Genomic DNA, 17487 nt, shown 5'->3' with positions numbered 1-17487 from the left:
TGGCAGACGACGTTGCTGGCATTTCATCGTCTCGGCCATGACTAGTGGCAGCAGCTTCAGCACGAGGTGGAAGTGGATCTTGATCTTTCCCTAATTTTGGAACCTCAACATTTTTGTTCTCCATATTTTAATAGGCACAACTAAAAGGCACCTCAGGTAAACAATGGAGATGGATGGATTGGATACTAGTATACAATTATGGACGGGCTGCCGAGTGCCGACACAGAGGTAGCCACAGCCGTGAACTACCGCACTGTACTGTGTCTGCTGCTAATATATAGACTGGTTGATAAAGAGATAGTATACTCGTAACTAGTATGTATGTATAAAGAAAGAAAAAAAAACCACGGTTAGGTGGTATATACAATTATGGACGGGCTGCCGAGTGCCGACACAGAGGTAGCCACAGCCGTGAACTACCGCACTGTACTGTGTCTGCTGCTAATATATAGACTGGTTGATAAAGAGATAGTATACTCGTAACTAGTATGTATGTATAAAGAAAGAAAAAAAAACCACGGTTAGGTGGTATATACAATTATGGACGGGCTGCCGAGTGCCGACACAGAGGTAGCCACAGCCGTGAACTACCGCACTGTACTGTGTCTGCTGCTAATATATAGACTGGTTGATAAAGAGATAGTATACTCGTAACTAGTATGTATGTATAAAGAAAGAAAAAAAAACCACGGTTAGGTGGTATATACAATTATGGACGGGCTGCCGAGTGCCGACACAGAGGTAGCCACAGCCGTGAACTACCGCACTGTACACTGGTTGATAAAGAGATAGTAGTATACTCGTAACAACTAGTATGACACTATGACGGTATAAAGAATGAAAAAAAAACCACGGTTAGGTGGTATATATTATAATAATAATACAATTATGGATGGACGGACTGCCTGCCGACTGCCGACACAGAGGTAGCCACAGCCGTGAACTACCGCACTGTACACTGGTTGATAAAGAGATAGTAGTATACTCGTAACAATTAGGATGACACTATGACGGTATAAAGAATGAAAAAAAAACCACGGTTAGGTGGTAGGTATATAATAATAAATAATACAATTCTGGTCGGACGGACTGCCTGCCGTGTGCCGACACAGAGGTAGCCACAGCCGTGAACTACCGCACTGTACACTGGTTGATAAAGAGATAGTAGTATACTCGTAACAATTAGGATGACACTATGACGGTATAAAGAATGAAAAAAAAACCACGGTTAGGTGGTAGGTATATAATAATAAATAATACAATTCTGGTCGGACGGACTGCCTGCCGTGTGCCGACACAGAGGTAGCCACAGCCGTGAACTACCGCACTGTACACTGGTTGATAAAGAGATAGTAGTATACTCGTAACAATTAGGATGACACTATGACGGTATAAAGAATGAAAAAAAAACCACGGTTAGGTGGTAGGTATATAATAATAAATAATACAATTCTGGTCGGACGGACTGCCTGCCGTGTGCCGACACAGAGGTAGCCACAGCCGTGAACTACCGCACTGTACACTGGTTGATAAAGAGATAGTAGTATACTCGTAACAATTAGGATGACACTATGACGGTATAAAGAATGAAAAAAAAACCACGGTTAGGTGGTAGGTATATAATAATAAATAATACAATTCTGGTCGGACGGACTGCCTGCCGTGTGCCGACACAGAGGTAGCCACAGCCGTGAACTACCGCACTGTACACTGGTTGATAAAGAGATAGTAGTATACTCGTAACAATTAGGATGACACTATGACGGTATAAAGAATGAAAAAAAAACCACGGTTAGGTGGTAGGTATATAATAATAAATAATACAATTCTGGTCGGACGGACTGCCTGCCGTGTGCCGACACAGAGGTAGCCACAGCCGTGAACTACCGCACTGTACTGTGTCTGCTGCTAATATAGACTGGTTGATATTTAAAGAGATATTAGTAGTATACAACAATACTATACTGGTGGTCAGGCACTGGTCACCACTCCTGCAGCAAAAGTGTGCACTGTTAATTAATATAATTGTACTCCTGGCTCCTGCTAACAACCTGCAGTGCTCCCCAGTCTCCCCCACAATTAATTATAAGCTTTTAATTTATACATTGATGACTGTGCAGCACACTGGGCTGAGCTGAGTGCACACAGACTGAGTCACACTGTGTGACTGACTGTGCTGTGTATCGTTTTTTTTTTCAGGCAGAGAACGGATATAGCAGAGAGAAGTGAACGGATATATTATATTAAATAAAAGTTAACTAGCAACTGCACTGGTCACTGACTGTGGTAAACTAACTCTGTCTGCGACTCTGCACAATCTCTCTCTATCTAATCTATCTATCTCTATTCTAATGGAGAGGACGCCAGACACGTCCTCTCCCTATCAATCTCAATGCACGAGTGAAAATGGCGGCGACGCGCGGCTCCTTATATAGAATCCGAGTCTCGCGATAGAATCCGAGCCTCGCGAGAATCCGACAGCGTCATGATGACGTTCGGGCGCGCTCGGGTTAACCGAGCAAGGCGGGAAGATCCGAGTCGCTCGGACCCGTGGAAAAAAAGGTGAAGTTCGTGCGGGTTCGGATTCAAAGAAACCGAACCCGCTCATCTCTGGAAACTACCCTAAAAAGTATATACACACATACTGGTGTTATACTGCGACCAGCCATCGCCTCAGCCTGGATGTGCAGTGCTGGGGTCGTCTGGTTGGATTCCCTGACTGAAAATATTGATACCCTGGATAGGGACAGTATTTTATTGACTATAGAGCAATTAAAGGATGCTTTCCTTTATATGCGAGATGCTCAGAGAGATATTTGCACTCTGGCATCGAGAGTAAATGCGATGTCCATATCTGCCAGAAGGAGTTTATGGACGCGACAGTGGTCAGGTGATGCGGATTCCAAACGACATATGGAAGTATTGCCGTATAAAGGGGAGGAATTATTTGGCGTCGGTCTATCGGATCTGGTGGCCACGGCAACTGCCGGAAAATCCACCTTTTTACCTCAGACCCCCTCCCAACAGAAAAAGACACCGTCTTTTCAGCCGCAGTCCTTTCGGTCCTATAAGAACAAGCGGACAAAAGGACAGTCATATCTGCCTCGGGCAGAGGAAGGGGTAAGAGAGGGCAGCAAGCAGCCCCTGCCCAGGAACAGAAGCCCTCCCAGGGTTCTGCAAAGCCCTCAGCATGACGCTGGGGCCTTACAAGCGGACTCAGGAGCGGTGGGGGGTCGACTCAAGAATTTCAGCGCACAGTGGGCTTGCTCACAGGTGGACCCCTGGATTCTGCAGGTAGTATCTCAGGGTTACAGGTTGGAATTCGAGAAGTCTCCCCCTCGCCGGTTCCTAAAGTCTGCTTTGCCAACGTCTCCCTCAGACAGGGCGATGGTATTGGAAGCCATTCACAAGCTGTTTTCTCAGCAGGTGATAGTCAAGGTACCCCTCCTACAACAGGGAAAGGGGTATTACTCCACGCTATTTGTGGTACCGAAACCGGACGGCTCGGTAAGACCTATTCTAAATCTGAAATCTTTGAACCTGTACATACAAAAATTCAAGTTCAAGATGGAGTCACTCAGAGCAGTGATAGCGAATCTGGAAGAAGGGGACTTTATGGTGTCCCTGGACATAAAGGATGCTTACCTACATGTCCCAATTTGCCCTTCACATCAAGGGTACCTCAGGTTCGTGGTGCAAAACTGTCATTATCAGTTTCAGACGCTGCCGTTTGGATTGTCCACGGCACCTCGGGTCTTTACCAAGGTAATGGCCGAAATGATGATTCTTCTGCGAAGAAGAGGCGTATTAATTATCCCTTACTTGGACGATCTCCTGATAAGGGCAAGGTCCAGAGAACAGCTGGAGGACGGAGTAGCACTAACCCAATTAGTGCTGCAACAACACGGGTGGATTCTGAATTTTTCAAAATCTCAGTTGACCCCGACGACACGTCTGCTGTTCCTGGGAATGATTCTGGACACGGTTCAGAAAAAGGTGTTTCTTCCGGAGGAGAAAGCCAGGGAGTTATCCGAACTTGTCAGGAACCTCCTAAAACCAGGGAAAGTGTCTGTGCATCAATGCACAAGAGTCCTGGGAAAGATGGTGGCTTCTTACGAAGCGATTCCATTCGGCAGATTCCACGCACGAACTTTTCAGTGGGATCTGCTGGACAAATGGTTCGGATGCATCAGCGGATAACCTTATCGCCACGGACAAGGGTGTCTCTTCTGTGGTGGTTGCAGAGTGCTCATCTGTTAGAGGGCCGCAGATTCGGCATACAGGACTGGGTCCTGGTGACCACGGATGCCAGTCTGAGAGGCTGGGGAGCGGTCACACAGGGAAGAAACTTCCAGGGAGTATGGTCAAGCCTGGAGATGTCTCTTCACATAAATATACTGGAGCTAAGAGCGATTTACAATGCTCTAAGTCTGGCAAAACCCCTGCTTCAGGGTCAGCCGGTGTTGATCCAGTCGGACAACATCACGGCAGTCGCCCACGTAAACAGACAGGGCGGCACAAGAAGCAGGACAGCAATGGCAGAAGCTGCAAGGATTCTTCGCTGGGCGGAAGATCATGTGATAGCACTGTCAGCAGTATTCATTCCGGGAGTGGACAACTGGGAAGCAGACTTCCTCAGCAGACACGATCTACACCCGGGAGAGTGGGGACTTCATCCAGAAGTTTTCCACATGATTGTGAACCGTTGGGAAAAACCAATGGTGGATATGATGGCGTCCCGCCTCAACAAAAAACTGGACAGGTATTGCGCCAGGTCAAGAGACCCTCAGGCAATAGCTGTGGACGCTCTGGTAACACCGTGGGTGTTCCAGTCAGTGTATGTGTTCCCTCCTCTGCCTCTCATACCAAAGGTACTGAGAATTATACGGCAAAAGGGAGTAAGAACGATACTAGTGGCTCCGGATTGGCCAAGAAGAACTTGGTACCCGGAACTTCAAGAGATGCTCACGGAGGATCCGTGGCCTCTACCTCTAAGACCGGACCTGCTTCAGCAGGGACCGTGTCTATTCCAAGACTTACCGCGGCTGCGTTTGACGGCATGGCGGTTGAACGCCGAATTCTAAGGGAAAAAGGCATTCCGGAAGAGGTCATTCCTACACTGGTAAAAGCCAGGAAGGAGGTGACTGCACAACATTATCACCGCATTTGGAGAAAATATGTTGCGTGGTGTGAGGCCAGGAAGGCCCCCACGGAGGAATTTCAACTGGGTCGATTCCTACATTTCCTGCAAACAGGATTGTCTATGGGCCTCAAATTGGGGTCCATTAAGGTTCAAATTTCGGCCCTGTCGATTTTCTTCCAGAAAGAATTGGCTTCAGTTCCTGAAGTCCAGACTTTTGTAAAAGGAGTACTACATATACAGCCCCCGGTTGTGCCCCCAGTGGCACCGTGGGATCTTAATGTAGTCTTGGATTTTCTCAAATCCCATTGGTTTGAGCCGCTCAAATCGGTGGAGTTGAAGTATCTTACATGGAAAGTAACCATGCTACTGGCCCTGGCTTCAGCCAGGAGAGTATCAGAATTGGCGGCTTTATCATATAAGAGCCCATATCTGATTTTCCATACGGACAGGGCAGAACTGCGGACACGTCCTCATTTTCTGCCTAAGGTGGTGTCAGCGTTTCACCTGAACCAGCCTATTGTGGTGCCTGCGGCTACTAACGATTTGGAGGATTCCAAGTTGTTGGACGTGGTCCGGGCATTGAAAATATATATTTCAAGAACGGCGGGAGTCAGAAAGTCTGACTCACTGTTTATATTGTATGCACCCAACAAGATGGGTGCTCCTGCTTCTAAGCAGACGATTGCTCGTTGGATTTGTAGCACAATTCAACTTGCACATTCTGTGGCAGGCTTGCCACAACCTAAATCTGTCAAGGCCCATTCCACAAGGAAAGTGGGCTCATCCTGGGCGGCTGCCCGGGGGGTCTCGGCATTACAACTCTGCCGAGCTGCTACTTGGTCAGGGGCAAACACATTTGCAAAATTCTACAAATTTGATACCCTGGCTGGGGAGGACCTTGAGTTCTCTCATTCGGTGCTGCAGAGTCATCCGCACTCTCCCGCCCGTTTGGGAGCTTTGGTATAATCCCCATGGTCCTGACGGAGTCCCCAGCATCCACTTAGGACGTTAGAGAAAATAAGAATTTACTTACCGATAATTCTATTTCTCGTAGTCCGTAGTGGATGCTGGGCGCCCATCCCAAGTGCGGATTGTCTGCAATATGTTAGGCGCCGGGGTCCGCTCGGCCGTGCGGCCCGGCGCCTAGCAACCAGGGACGCCGTGCGCGTCCAGCCGCCGGCTCCCTGGCAACGCTAAGACGCCGGGCGCACGGAGCCGCTCTGACCTTAGCAACGGGGACGCCACGTTCAGCCGCGTTCCCCGTTGCTGGGTCTATTCTCATTACCCTGATTATGTGCTGGCCGTGCAGCATGCAAGCTGCACGGCATTTCTATTTGATTGTCCTGTCTGGATCCTGATTGGAGGGTGCCTGAATAAAGGCACCCTCAGGACTTCTTACAGACGCCGGTGATAGCTTCCTGTTTGCCTGTGTCTGCTGCAGAGAGTTCCCAGTCCCGGTCTTTTCGGTTGTTCCTGTCCTCAGAGATCCTGTACTCGGAAGTTACCATCTGTTCCTGGAGTCTGACCGAGCACCTTTAACATCTGGTGGTGTTCGTGAGTCGCGGCGCAGCCGTGTGTTGCGGCTTGTCCGCTTCTGTTTATTATTTTGTTTAATTGTGTTCTGGAGCTTTGCGGAGGATTCCGCTTCCACAGATCCACTCTGGTGTCCGGCGGTGCCGGATAGGAGTGTCGGATCAGTGGATCCTTGGTTGTCCTTTTTCCTGGCGGCTAGTCCGCACATACCTTTTGATTTAGTTAGTTAGCTTGTAACCCCTGGCCTGGTTGCTTAGTCAGAGGGCCCCTTGTTATCACCCTGTCTCGGACTTCCCCTTGTCTCCCATTAAAGACCTGCGGGGGCATCGGGGTTGGGCAGACATAATCCGCCCTTCGAACGCGGCTGCCATGGGCTCAAGCAACCATAGTCTCGCAGGGGATTTCTGATAACACGGGCGAGACAACGGAGTTAGGGCGCCAGGGGTTACTAGGCTATCCAGCTCCCACAACCAGCTTATTTTCCTGTACTCAGATCCCTGCCATAAGATCTCCTCCGGTCTGGAGTACAGGAATCATAACATTATCACCGGCCTACAAAAGAAAAGATTTAACTTACAGTAAATTTTTTCACTTTTTAGTTGGGAGATTTTTGTCGGCCTTATGAATCCCACCGGTGTTGGGCCAAACCCTGGCCAGCTTCTTGTTAGTCAGATTCAGGAACTTACTCAGATGGTTCAGGATCTGTCCCTCCGGGTGAGGTCACAGGAAGATCTGTTACGGACTTCCCCGAGGGTCATCCCTGAACCAAAAATGCATCTGCCTGACCGTTTTTCTGGGGATAGAAAACAGTTTTTTAATTTTAAAGAATCTTGCAAACTGTATTTTCGTTTAAGACCAGTTACCTCAGGTACAGAGGCTCAGCGGGTTGGGATTATTATTTCTCTACTTCAGGGGGATCCTCAGACCTGGGCTTTTGGTTTAAAGACAGACGATCCGGCCTTATCGTCTGTAGACGCCTTTTTAAAATCTTTAGGGCTATTGTATGACGACCCTGATAGAGAGGCGTCCGCAGAAAGTCAGTTGCGTGCTCTTAGACAGGGTAGGAATCCCGCAGAGAATTATTGTACGGAGTTTCGCCGTTGGTCGAACGACTGTGGCTGGAATGACCCAGCCCTGCGCAGTCAGTTTCGCCTCGGCTTATCGGAATCTATAAAAGACAGTCTCCTCCAGTATCCCACTCCTGAGACCCTCGATAACCTCATGGAGCTATCTATTAAAATAGATCGTCGGCTCAGAGAGCGGAGGGCTGAAAAAGGGGCATCTGTCGGGTCCTCTCCCTGGGTTCCTTCCATTCCTGTAGACATAGAGGAGCCTATGCAGATTGGTCTCTCCAAATTGTCTCCGGAAGAAAGAACCAGGAGGCAAAATTATGGTCTGTGTTTATACTGCGGAGGTAAGGGACATTTTGCCCGTAGTTGTCCAAACAAGTTGGGAAACTTCCTGACCAAGTGAATTGTGAGGGGGTTCACTTTGGTCTGCAGCTCATCTCCTCAAATAATTCACTGTTGGTTCCTGCTAAAGTTTCCTATGGCAGCCTCTGTTCCTCGGTCTCTGCTTTTGTGGACAGTGGAGCTGCAGGAAACTTTATGGATTTAACATGGGCCAAGGCCTTAGGTATTCCTCAGCTAACCTTAGGTAGGTGTATCACCATGCATGGTTTAGATGGGAGTCCTTTATCCAATGGGGTTATTTCTCTATGTACACCTCCTGTTTTGCTCTCGGTGGGAGCTCTGCATTCTGAAAAAATTGAGTTTTTCCTTACCCATTGTCCAGCAGTTCCTGTGGTTCTGGGTCATCCTTGGCTGGCCTTTCATAATCCCGTCATTGATTGGCAGTCTGGGGAGATCCTACAATGGGGTACCATCTGTGATAAAGAATGTATTACGCTTCCTATCCGAGTAGCTGCCGCCAGTTCCGCACATATTCCTGGGGAATACCAGGATTTTGTTGATGTGTTTTCCAAGGGCAATGCGGATATTTTGCCTCCCCATAGGCCTTATGATTGTGCCATTGAGTTAATTCCTGGTGCCACGTTGCCTAAAGGAAGGTTATATGCATTGTCTGGTCCTGAAACTGTGGCCATGAATGAGTATGTGAAAGAAAGCCTTGGGAAAGGGTTTATCAGGCCATCTAAATCCCCTTTAAGTGCAGGTTTCTTCTTCGTAGAGAAGAAGGATGGTTCACTCAGACCCTGCATTGACTTTAGAGCTTTGAATAAAATCTCAGTAAAGAATACTTACCCTCTGCCGCTGATCTCTGTCCTCTTTGATCAGCTACGTTCGGCTGTTATTTTTTCTAAGATTGATCTTAGAGGAGCATATAACCTCATCAGAATCAGGTCAGGGGATGAGTGGAAAACGGCATTTAGTACTCAGTCGGGCCACTATGAGTATCTGGTCATGCCATTCGGCCTATCTAACGCTCCGGCAGTTTTCCAGGATCTCATTAATGATGTGCTCCGTGAGTTTCTGGGAAGATTCGTCGTGGTCTATTTAGACGATATTTTGATATATTCTGACTCCGTGGAACAACATGTTACCCAGGTGCGTCAGGTGCTAAAGAGATTACGTGAAAATCACTTATATGCCAAGCTGGAGAAGTGTGAATTTCATGTCACGGAAGTATCCTTTTTAGGGTACATTATTTCCCCTCGGGGATTCCGAATGGAACCAAAAAAGCTCCAAGCCATCCTTAGTTGGGCGCAACCCACCAATTTAAAAGCAATTCAGCGCTTTTTAGGGTTTGCAAACTACTATAGAAGATTTATTCACTCTTTCTCTGACCTAGTTGCTCCCATTGTGGCACTTACTAAGAAGGGAGCTCATGTAAAGCGGAGTTATCTTTTCAGGCCTTAAAACAAGCCTTTGTCTCAGCCCCTGTCCTTAGACATCCCAACCCAGAATTACCTTTCATTATTGAGGTGGATGCCTCGGAGGTTGGAGTAGGGGCTATCCTTTCTCAGAAGGATCCAGATTCCCTTGAGTTACATCCTTGTGCCTTTATGTCCAGGAAATTCTCATCTGCAGAATCCAACTACGATGTTGGTAACCGGGAATTGCTGGCTATTAAATGGGCTTTCGAGGAGTGGAGACATTGGCTTGAAGGAGCTACCCACACCATTTCAGTTTTGACTGATCACAAAAATCTTCAATACATTGAATCGGCTAAACGACTGAATGCCCGACAGGCTCGTTGGGCTTTATTTTTTACTCGTTTCAAATTCATTATCACCTTCAGACCAGGTTCCAAGAATACCAAGGCAGATGCCCTGTCACGCAGTTTCCTTCCGGTTCAAGACAACAGTCCTGTTACTCCCATACTTCCGCCTTCAGTCATTCAGGCAGGTCTCACACAGGATGTATTTTCCCAATTAAAGCTGCTTCAACATCAAGCTCCGGGAAATACTCCTGCTAGTCGTCTTTTTGTTCCTGAGTTTTTGAGAGCAACTGTTTTGGCGGAATTTCATGATAGCAAAGTTGCAGGGCATCCGGGAATCGCTAAGACTTTGGAATTAGTATCCCGCTCAGTATGGTGGCCTGGTCTTTCCAAAGACATTAAAGAGTTTGTTTTTTCGTGTCAGGTCTGTGCACAGCATAAAGTTCCCCGTTCTTTGCCTATTGGTCAACTTATGCCCTTGAAAGTTCCTCTTAGGCCATGGTCGCATATCTCCATGGATTTTGTGGTGGATCTCCCTCTGTCAGCCGGATGCCGAGTCATATGGGTGGTAGTGGACCGTTTTAGCAAGATGGCCCATTTTATTGCTCTTCCCCGATTGCCATCTGCCAAGGGATTGGCAGTCTTGTTCCTCCGTCATGTTTTCAGACTCCATGGGTTACCCACTGATATTGTTTCTGACAGGGGTCCACAATTCATTGCGCAATTTTGGAAGTCTTTTTGTGCTTCATTAAAGATGAAATTATCATTAACCTCCGGCTATCATCCACAATCCAATGGACAGACTGAGCGAGTTAACCAATCTCTAAAACAATATTTGCATTTGTACTCGGCCAAACTCCAAAATGACTGGTCTGAGTTTCTTCCATTGGCGGAGTTTGCTTATAATAATGCCTGTCATTCCTCCACCAATGTGTCTCCATTTTTTGCAGTTTTTGGTTTCCACCCCAGAGCTAATTCATTTTTTCAACATTCCTCTGTCTCCTCTCTGGCCCTGACCTCTCATCTTAAACTTATTTGGAAAAAAGTGCACCTGGCTCTCAGAAAAGCAGCTTTCCGGGAAAAAAAAATTTCTGACAGGCTCCGGCGGCCGTGCACTTTTAAAGTAGGAGACAGGGTGTGGTTGTCGACTCGCAACATCAAACTTCGACAAACCTCAGCCAGATTGGGTCCTAGATATATTGGACCATTTCTCATTATCAAAAAAGTCAATCCAGTTGCTTTCCGGTTACGTTTACCAAAAACTTTACGGATCGGAAATACCTTCCATTGCTCATTGCTTAAACCATATGTTTCGTCCAGCAGATTTCCTCGTAAAAAATCTCAGGGGAGATCACCAGTTAATGTACAGGGTCAGCAAGAGTTCTTGGTTGAGAAGGTTCTCGATTCCAAGTTGTCCCGGGGTCGGCTTTATTTTTTGGTGCATTGGAGAGGTTATGGGCCAGAGGAAAGGTCGTGGGTCCTGGATGAAGACCTTCATGCCCCAAAGCTCAAAAGGGCATTTTTTCGTGAATTTCCTCGGAAACCTTGCTTTAGGGGTTCCTTGACCCCTCCTCAAGGGGGGGGTACTGTTAGGCGCCGGGGTCCGCTCGGCCGTGCGGCCCGGCGCCTAGCAACCAGGGACGCCGTGCGCGTCCAGCCGCCGGCTCCCTGGCAATGCTAAGACGCCGGGCGCACGGAGCCGCCCTGACCTTAGCAACGGGGATGCCATGTTCAGCCGCGTTCCCCGTTGCTGGGTCTATTCTCATTACCCTGATTATGTGCTGGCCGTGCAGCATGCAAGCTGCACGGCATTTCTATTTGATTGTCCTGTCTGGATCCTGATTGGAGGGTGCCTGAATAAAGGCACCCTCAGGACTTCTTACAGACGCCGGTGATAGCTTCCTGTTTGCCTGTGTCTGCTGCAGAGAGTTCCCAGTCCCGGTCTTTTCGGTTGTTCCTGTCCTCAGAGATCCTGTACTCGGAAGTTACCATCTGTTCCTGGAGTCTGACCGAGCACCTTTAACATCTGGTGGTGTTCGTGAGTCGCGGCGCAGCCGTGTGTTGCGGCTTGTCCGCTTCTGTTTATTATTTTGTTTAATTGTGTTCTGGAGCTTTGCGGAGGATTCCGCTTCCACAGATCCACTCTGGTGTCCGGCGGTGCCGGATAGGAGTGTCGGATCAGTGGATCCTTGGTTGTCCTTTTTCCTGGCGGCTAGTCCGCACATACCTTTTGATTTAGTTAGTTAGCTTGTAACCCCTGGCCTGGTTGCTTAGTCAGAGGGCCCCTTGTTATCACCCTGTCTCGGACTTCCCCTTGTCTCCCATTAAAGACCTGCGGGGGCATCGGGGTTGGGCAGACATAATCCGCCCTTCGAACGCGGCTGCCATGGGCTCAAGCAACCATAGTCTCGCAGGGGATTTCTGATAACACGGGCGAGACAACGGAGTTAGGGCGCCAGGGGTTACTAGGCTATCCAGCTCCCACAACCAGCTTATTTTCCTGTACTCAGATCCCTGCCATAAGATCTCCTCCGGTCTGGAGTACAGGAATCATAACACAATACTTGTACATAGTTATTGTTACAAACAAATTCGGGTTGTTATTGTTGTGAGCCGTCTGTTCAGAGGCTCCTACGTTTGTCATACTGTTAACTGTTTTCAGATCACAAGTTATACGGTGTGATTGGTGTGGCTGGTATGAGTCTTACCCGGGATTCAATATCCTTCCTTATTGTGTACGCTCGTCCGGGCACAGTATCCTAACTGAGGCTTGGAGGAGGGTCATAGGGGGAGGAGCCAGTACACACCACCTAATCCTAAAGCTTTATTTTTGTGCCCTGTCTCCTGCGGAGCCGCTATTCCCCATGGTCCTGACGGAGTCCCCAGCATCCACTACGGACTACGAGAAATAGAATTATCGGTAAGTAAATTCTTATTTTTCCGTATTTTGGAATAATCGCATACCATAATGAGAGATCATGGTGATGGGACCTAAGTCTAAGCACAGAATGCATTTATGTTTCATATACACCTTATACACACAGCCTGAAGGCAATTTTAGCCAATATTTTTTTATAACTTTGTACATTAAACAAAGTGTGTGTACATTCACACAATTCATTTATGTTTCATATACACCTTATACACACAGCCTGAAGGTCTTATAATACAATATTATTAATAATTTTGTGCATTAAACAAAGTTTGTGTACATTGAGCCATCAGAAAACAAAGGTTTCACTTTCTCAATCTCACTCAAAAAAGTCCGTATTTCGGAATATTCCGTATTTCGGAATATTTGAATATGGGATACTCAACCTGTATAATATAAGTGTTCCAGATTAACTGTTTAATTTCTTGTGGATTTACAAACTAGTATTTTTGTATTTGTAAATTGTCCTATATAAATATTTAAAGCAATTACATTGTCACATTATGTTTTCCTTATAGTATATTCAGCTTCCAATCACACTGTAAAGCAGCAGTGAGCAACTAATTCAACAAAAAATTATCTGAGAAAAATGGCTTTTCGAAGGAAACTGAAGAACTTTGTGAAACAGTATTCGGATGTGGAGGTGAAAGTGAGGGAGGCCACATCGAACGATCCTTGGGGACCATCTGGAAGCCTAATGATGGAAATTGCGGGAATGACGTATTACGCTGACTCACTGTCAGAGATTATGCGAATTATATGGCATAGGATGAATGACAGCGGTAAAAACTGGCGTCATGTTTACAAATCTTTAACACTGCTGGATTACTTAATTAAGAATGGATCAAGACAAGTCATTGTACACTGTATTGAAAGAGCTTATAATATTCAGCTGCTGAAAGACTTTAAGCACATAGACAACGATGGAAAAGACCAAGGTAATAATTATGTTTTGTTAATGCAAGAGATGTCACAGATATCCTGCTTACGTTTCAGTCCCAATCCAGCCCGCTGTACCTATACACTAGTTTGGGGACATAACAAGCTCCGAAAAAACATTTTCAGAGCTTAAGAGCATGAAACTTTACCATCTTAAGAATGGTGCTGATTCTCGGACCCCACCCCTTCCCTATGGGAAGTAGTCCTGGGTTGTCCAGAGGGATCCTTTCAGATCCCTCCTTCCCTGTTCAACTTCCAGTGCCCGAAATTGCGCATGCGTGAACCAAAGCATGCGCACTAGCCACTGCTGAGTCAGATTTGGTAGCGCTAAGTTTGACTGCTATAGGGATCATGGGGACAGCTGATCACCGTACCTGAGCGATGTTGAATTGTTCCAGTGATTTTGTAACCACCTCTGCTATTTAAACCAATTATCCATTGGTTTAAAACCCACAAATTGCCAGAGTTCTCTGCTAGCATGGTATGTTTGAGGGAAAGAACAAGTGTGCATCTTGTGTTTGTACAATAGACCCATGTTATACAGCATCCAGTCCCATCCCCTAGGTGGTGGTAGTGGTTGGGTGGGGTGAAACAAATTAACCACTACCCCAACTTAGTGTTTACCGGACCATTGCTGAATAGTATTGGACCCTTCCTAGCAGCCCTCGACTGTGGGTACCATTGTAATTGTCTCTAAATGTGTGCCCCATATAAAATGAATAATATATTCTCATATCTTAATAAATATCATAATAATAAACTAGTGCCCCCTTTTTCATATAAAATGTTTCTTCCCCCCCACCCGCCAAATAAAGTTTATGAAAAGATATTACATTTGGCTTTTTGTTATCTCAAAGCTCCTGATCGTCATGGTTGGTGGGGAATTATTAACAATTTCTTCAGAACATTTAAATAATGATGATGATGCTGATGATGATGATGATGATGATGATGATGATGATGATGATGGAAAGACTTGGTGGAAACACATTCATTGAAGAGAGCAGCTATAGAGGGAAGGGTGTAATTATCATGCAACTGCCATGGAACTCAGGGGTGTGGACTATTAAATCTTTTCCAAAAAGGTCTACAGTCAATGGGTCGACCACTAGTGGTCGACATGCTTTATGTTGACAAGGTCAAAAGGTTTACAAGGTCAAAAGGTCGACATGGAATAGGCAGATAGTAGAAAAGGTCGACAGGGTCAAAAGGTCAACATGGAATAGGTAGATAGTAGAAAAGGTCGACAGGGTCAAAAGGTCGACAGGGTCAAAAGGCTGACATGGAAATAGTTTATGCAAAAAAAGTAGACACAAATTTTCATTGTTTTTTTTTTGGGGTGTTCTGTCACTTTTCTGCCACAAACAGGCCCCATTAGTGTACCATGTCCCTTCACATGGCTTTCTTCGCTTGCCAGGCTTTGGGCAAGGTTCCAAATGATTCCCAATTGTAGTTCATGTGGATGGTAAAGTATTAAAAAGTTGAAACCCCCCCACAAAAAACTTGTGTCGACCATTGTCATGCCGACCTTTTGACCTTGTCAACCTTTTGAACTTTCTACCTTTACATGCCATCATTTTGACCCTGTTGACCTTTTGTCCCTCTTGACCTAATGCATGTCGACCATTAGTGGTCGACCTATTGACTATAGACCTTTTTAGTGTAGATCTAGAGACCAGATTCCGGAACTCAGCATTAAGGGGAGCTCGGAGGCCCCTGTACTGCTATTTCATGCATGCATAGAATGCACGTTAGGTTAGGGCCACACATAGCGGCCAAGCGGGTCCCGTTCAGCAGGACCCGCTTGGCTGGATGGTGACTGCACCTATGCAGGCGCCCACACATATGTGTCAGTCCCGCCGACGATGAATTTAACTGTGGTTGGGCCGGATGACAGAGCGGCGGGATTTGAATGTGAACTGCACTGTGTTCTATTGAAATCCCGTGTGTCACTGGCTGGAAACTGTTCAGCAGAACAGGATCCGTGTGCACACAAAACCCCCCTGCCTGGCCAAGCGGTCCTGTTCTGCGGGAACCGCTTGGCCGCTATGTGTGGCCCTAGCTTTATATGGGAAAGATAGATTACATTTTAACAGGGACCGGATGGCAATAGTGAGACCCAACATTGTAAAATGTATTTTGCACTGTTTACAAATATATATATTTTTATTTTCATTATATCTGCTCCTGGAAGCCTAAAGGTGTGTACACACTACACACGGTGAGATTCGGGCTAAACCCCAATTCTCACTATGCGATAGGGACTAGGTCGGTATTGCAAGCAAAGATGATTGTGCTTGCAATACTGGCTTTGTACGATTTTGGCTAAGTGTCAGTTTTGACACCCCGCAAATGCCTGCCGATGTCAATCACACTATGGCCGCATCCTTACCTCGACCCTGTCGGGTTTTTACAGATTGGGACGCCGGCGTCACTATTGTGACCGCTGACATCCCCTCTGCCTGTCATTCATACTGAACCCCTTTAATTGTTGTCAATCATATCTAATGTTTCTCTTATATGCAACTTTAAAATGATTTTTCTCTAGGAAACAAGCATTAGTGATGCAGGGGTGCCTGCAGATTGGCATCTACCAAATGGCAAGTTTCCCAAATATTAATCTCCTTTCCTTCTGCTAAAATTCAATATTTAAAGTAGGTAAACATCAACAAAACCTGTAATAAAGAGCTGTCCGAGCAGGCAACATGTATATACAGTATACAGTATGTTTTTCTCTACAGGAATATATGTACGGCAAAAGTCTACAAAAATTATTGAACTTTTGGTGGATGCAGAAAAACTGAAATCAGAACGTGAAAAAGCTTGTATACTGAAAAAGCAAATGTTCCTTTCCACTTTACGTACTGTCTACAAGGCCCGACCTACAGGTAGAGTACTACTTATTGTTGTTCTGCAAAAGGTCAATACTCGTCATTTGTCAATTTAACACAAATTTGGTGAGTGGGATCCTTGTGTGCAGATCAGACGGCTCCTTATTTGTGTGTCTGGGAGGTTTGTAAATGTGCGCATGTGTGGGATGACAATTCTGCGCATGTGCAGGGCCGCAACTGGGGAGGTCCCTAAGGGGGCACATACCCCTGGTGTCAGATTTCAGGGGGTGCCGAGACATTCATCTGGTTATCTTAGTCAGCTGCTCCTCCTCCCCATGTCTAGCACAGTAGCACTTTACTCGGGGTACTGGGTGCATGCAAGCACTTTGTCCTCTCACTGTACTGCACTCAGTGCCGGATGGGCCATTGCCCCTTTTGGAAGTTACTCAGTGGGCCGCTCGGATTGTCGCTCGTATGTTGCTCCGCCCCCCACCACCCGTCACACGCCGGCTGATTAACAGGAATAGCGCGGTGTGCGCCGCGGCCCCCTGCCGGTATAGGGAGCACAGGCCCTACCCTCTAATGTCACCGGCACGGACCTCGGATGGAGAGATGGTGCGACCGCTGCCGGTGCGCATTGTGCAGGAGAGATGAGCATAAGTGTACTCTGACCTCTGCTTGCACTGCACTCCCTAGCCACCTCAAGACTGTAATACCAGCCTTCTGCAGGGAGGGAGGAAGGAGCCCGGAGAAATGGTGACATGAAGCCTGCCCTGATTGCTGCAGTCAGGCAGATCTCCATGTACCACTCACTATCAGGCACTGCAGCTTGCAGGACATATTTTTAAAAGACTGAGAGCTGCAGTGCCAGTGTTACATGGAGATCTGGATGGTGGTGGTGGTGGTGGGGGTTTATAACAGTATGCAAAAGC

At 46.8% G+C, this 17487-nt stretch overlaps 1 protein-coding gene across 10 annotated transcripts in view; it reads left to right on the top strand.

The window, feature by feature from the left end:
* The window catches only part of ENTHD1 (ENTH domain containing 1), a 284474-nt gene that overhangs the window by 18232 nt on the left and 248755 nt on the right, over window positions 1-17487 (top strand). For 7 of the 10 annotated variants that reach the window (XM_063938821.1, XM_063938819.1, XM_063938820.1 and 4 more), the window contains exons 2-3: window positions 13304-13723; window positions 16466-16612. In XM_063938821.1, the coding sequence (XP_063794891.1) occupies window positions 13375-13723; window positions 16466-16612 (496 nt within the window). In that variant the 5' untranslated portion in view covers window positions 13304-13374. The remainder of the gene's footprint in view (window positions 1-13303; window positions 13724-16465; window positions 16613-17487) is intronic. The other 3 variants (XM_063938823.1, XM_063938824.1, XM_063938822.1) reach the window with 1 other exon arrangement.

This window comes from Pseudophryne corroboree, chromosome 9 (assembly GCF_028390025.1).
Source record: "Pseudophryne corroboree isolate aPseCor3 chromosome 9, aPseCor3.hap2, whole genome shotgun sequence".
In the NCBI taxonomy this organism is placed as follows: Eukaryota; Metazoa; Chordata; class Amphibia; order Anura; family Myobatrachidae; genus Pseudophryne; species Pseudophryne corroboree.
This window is presented reverse-complemented; position numbering and strand designations above follow the sequence as displayed.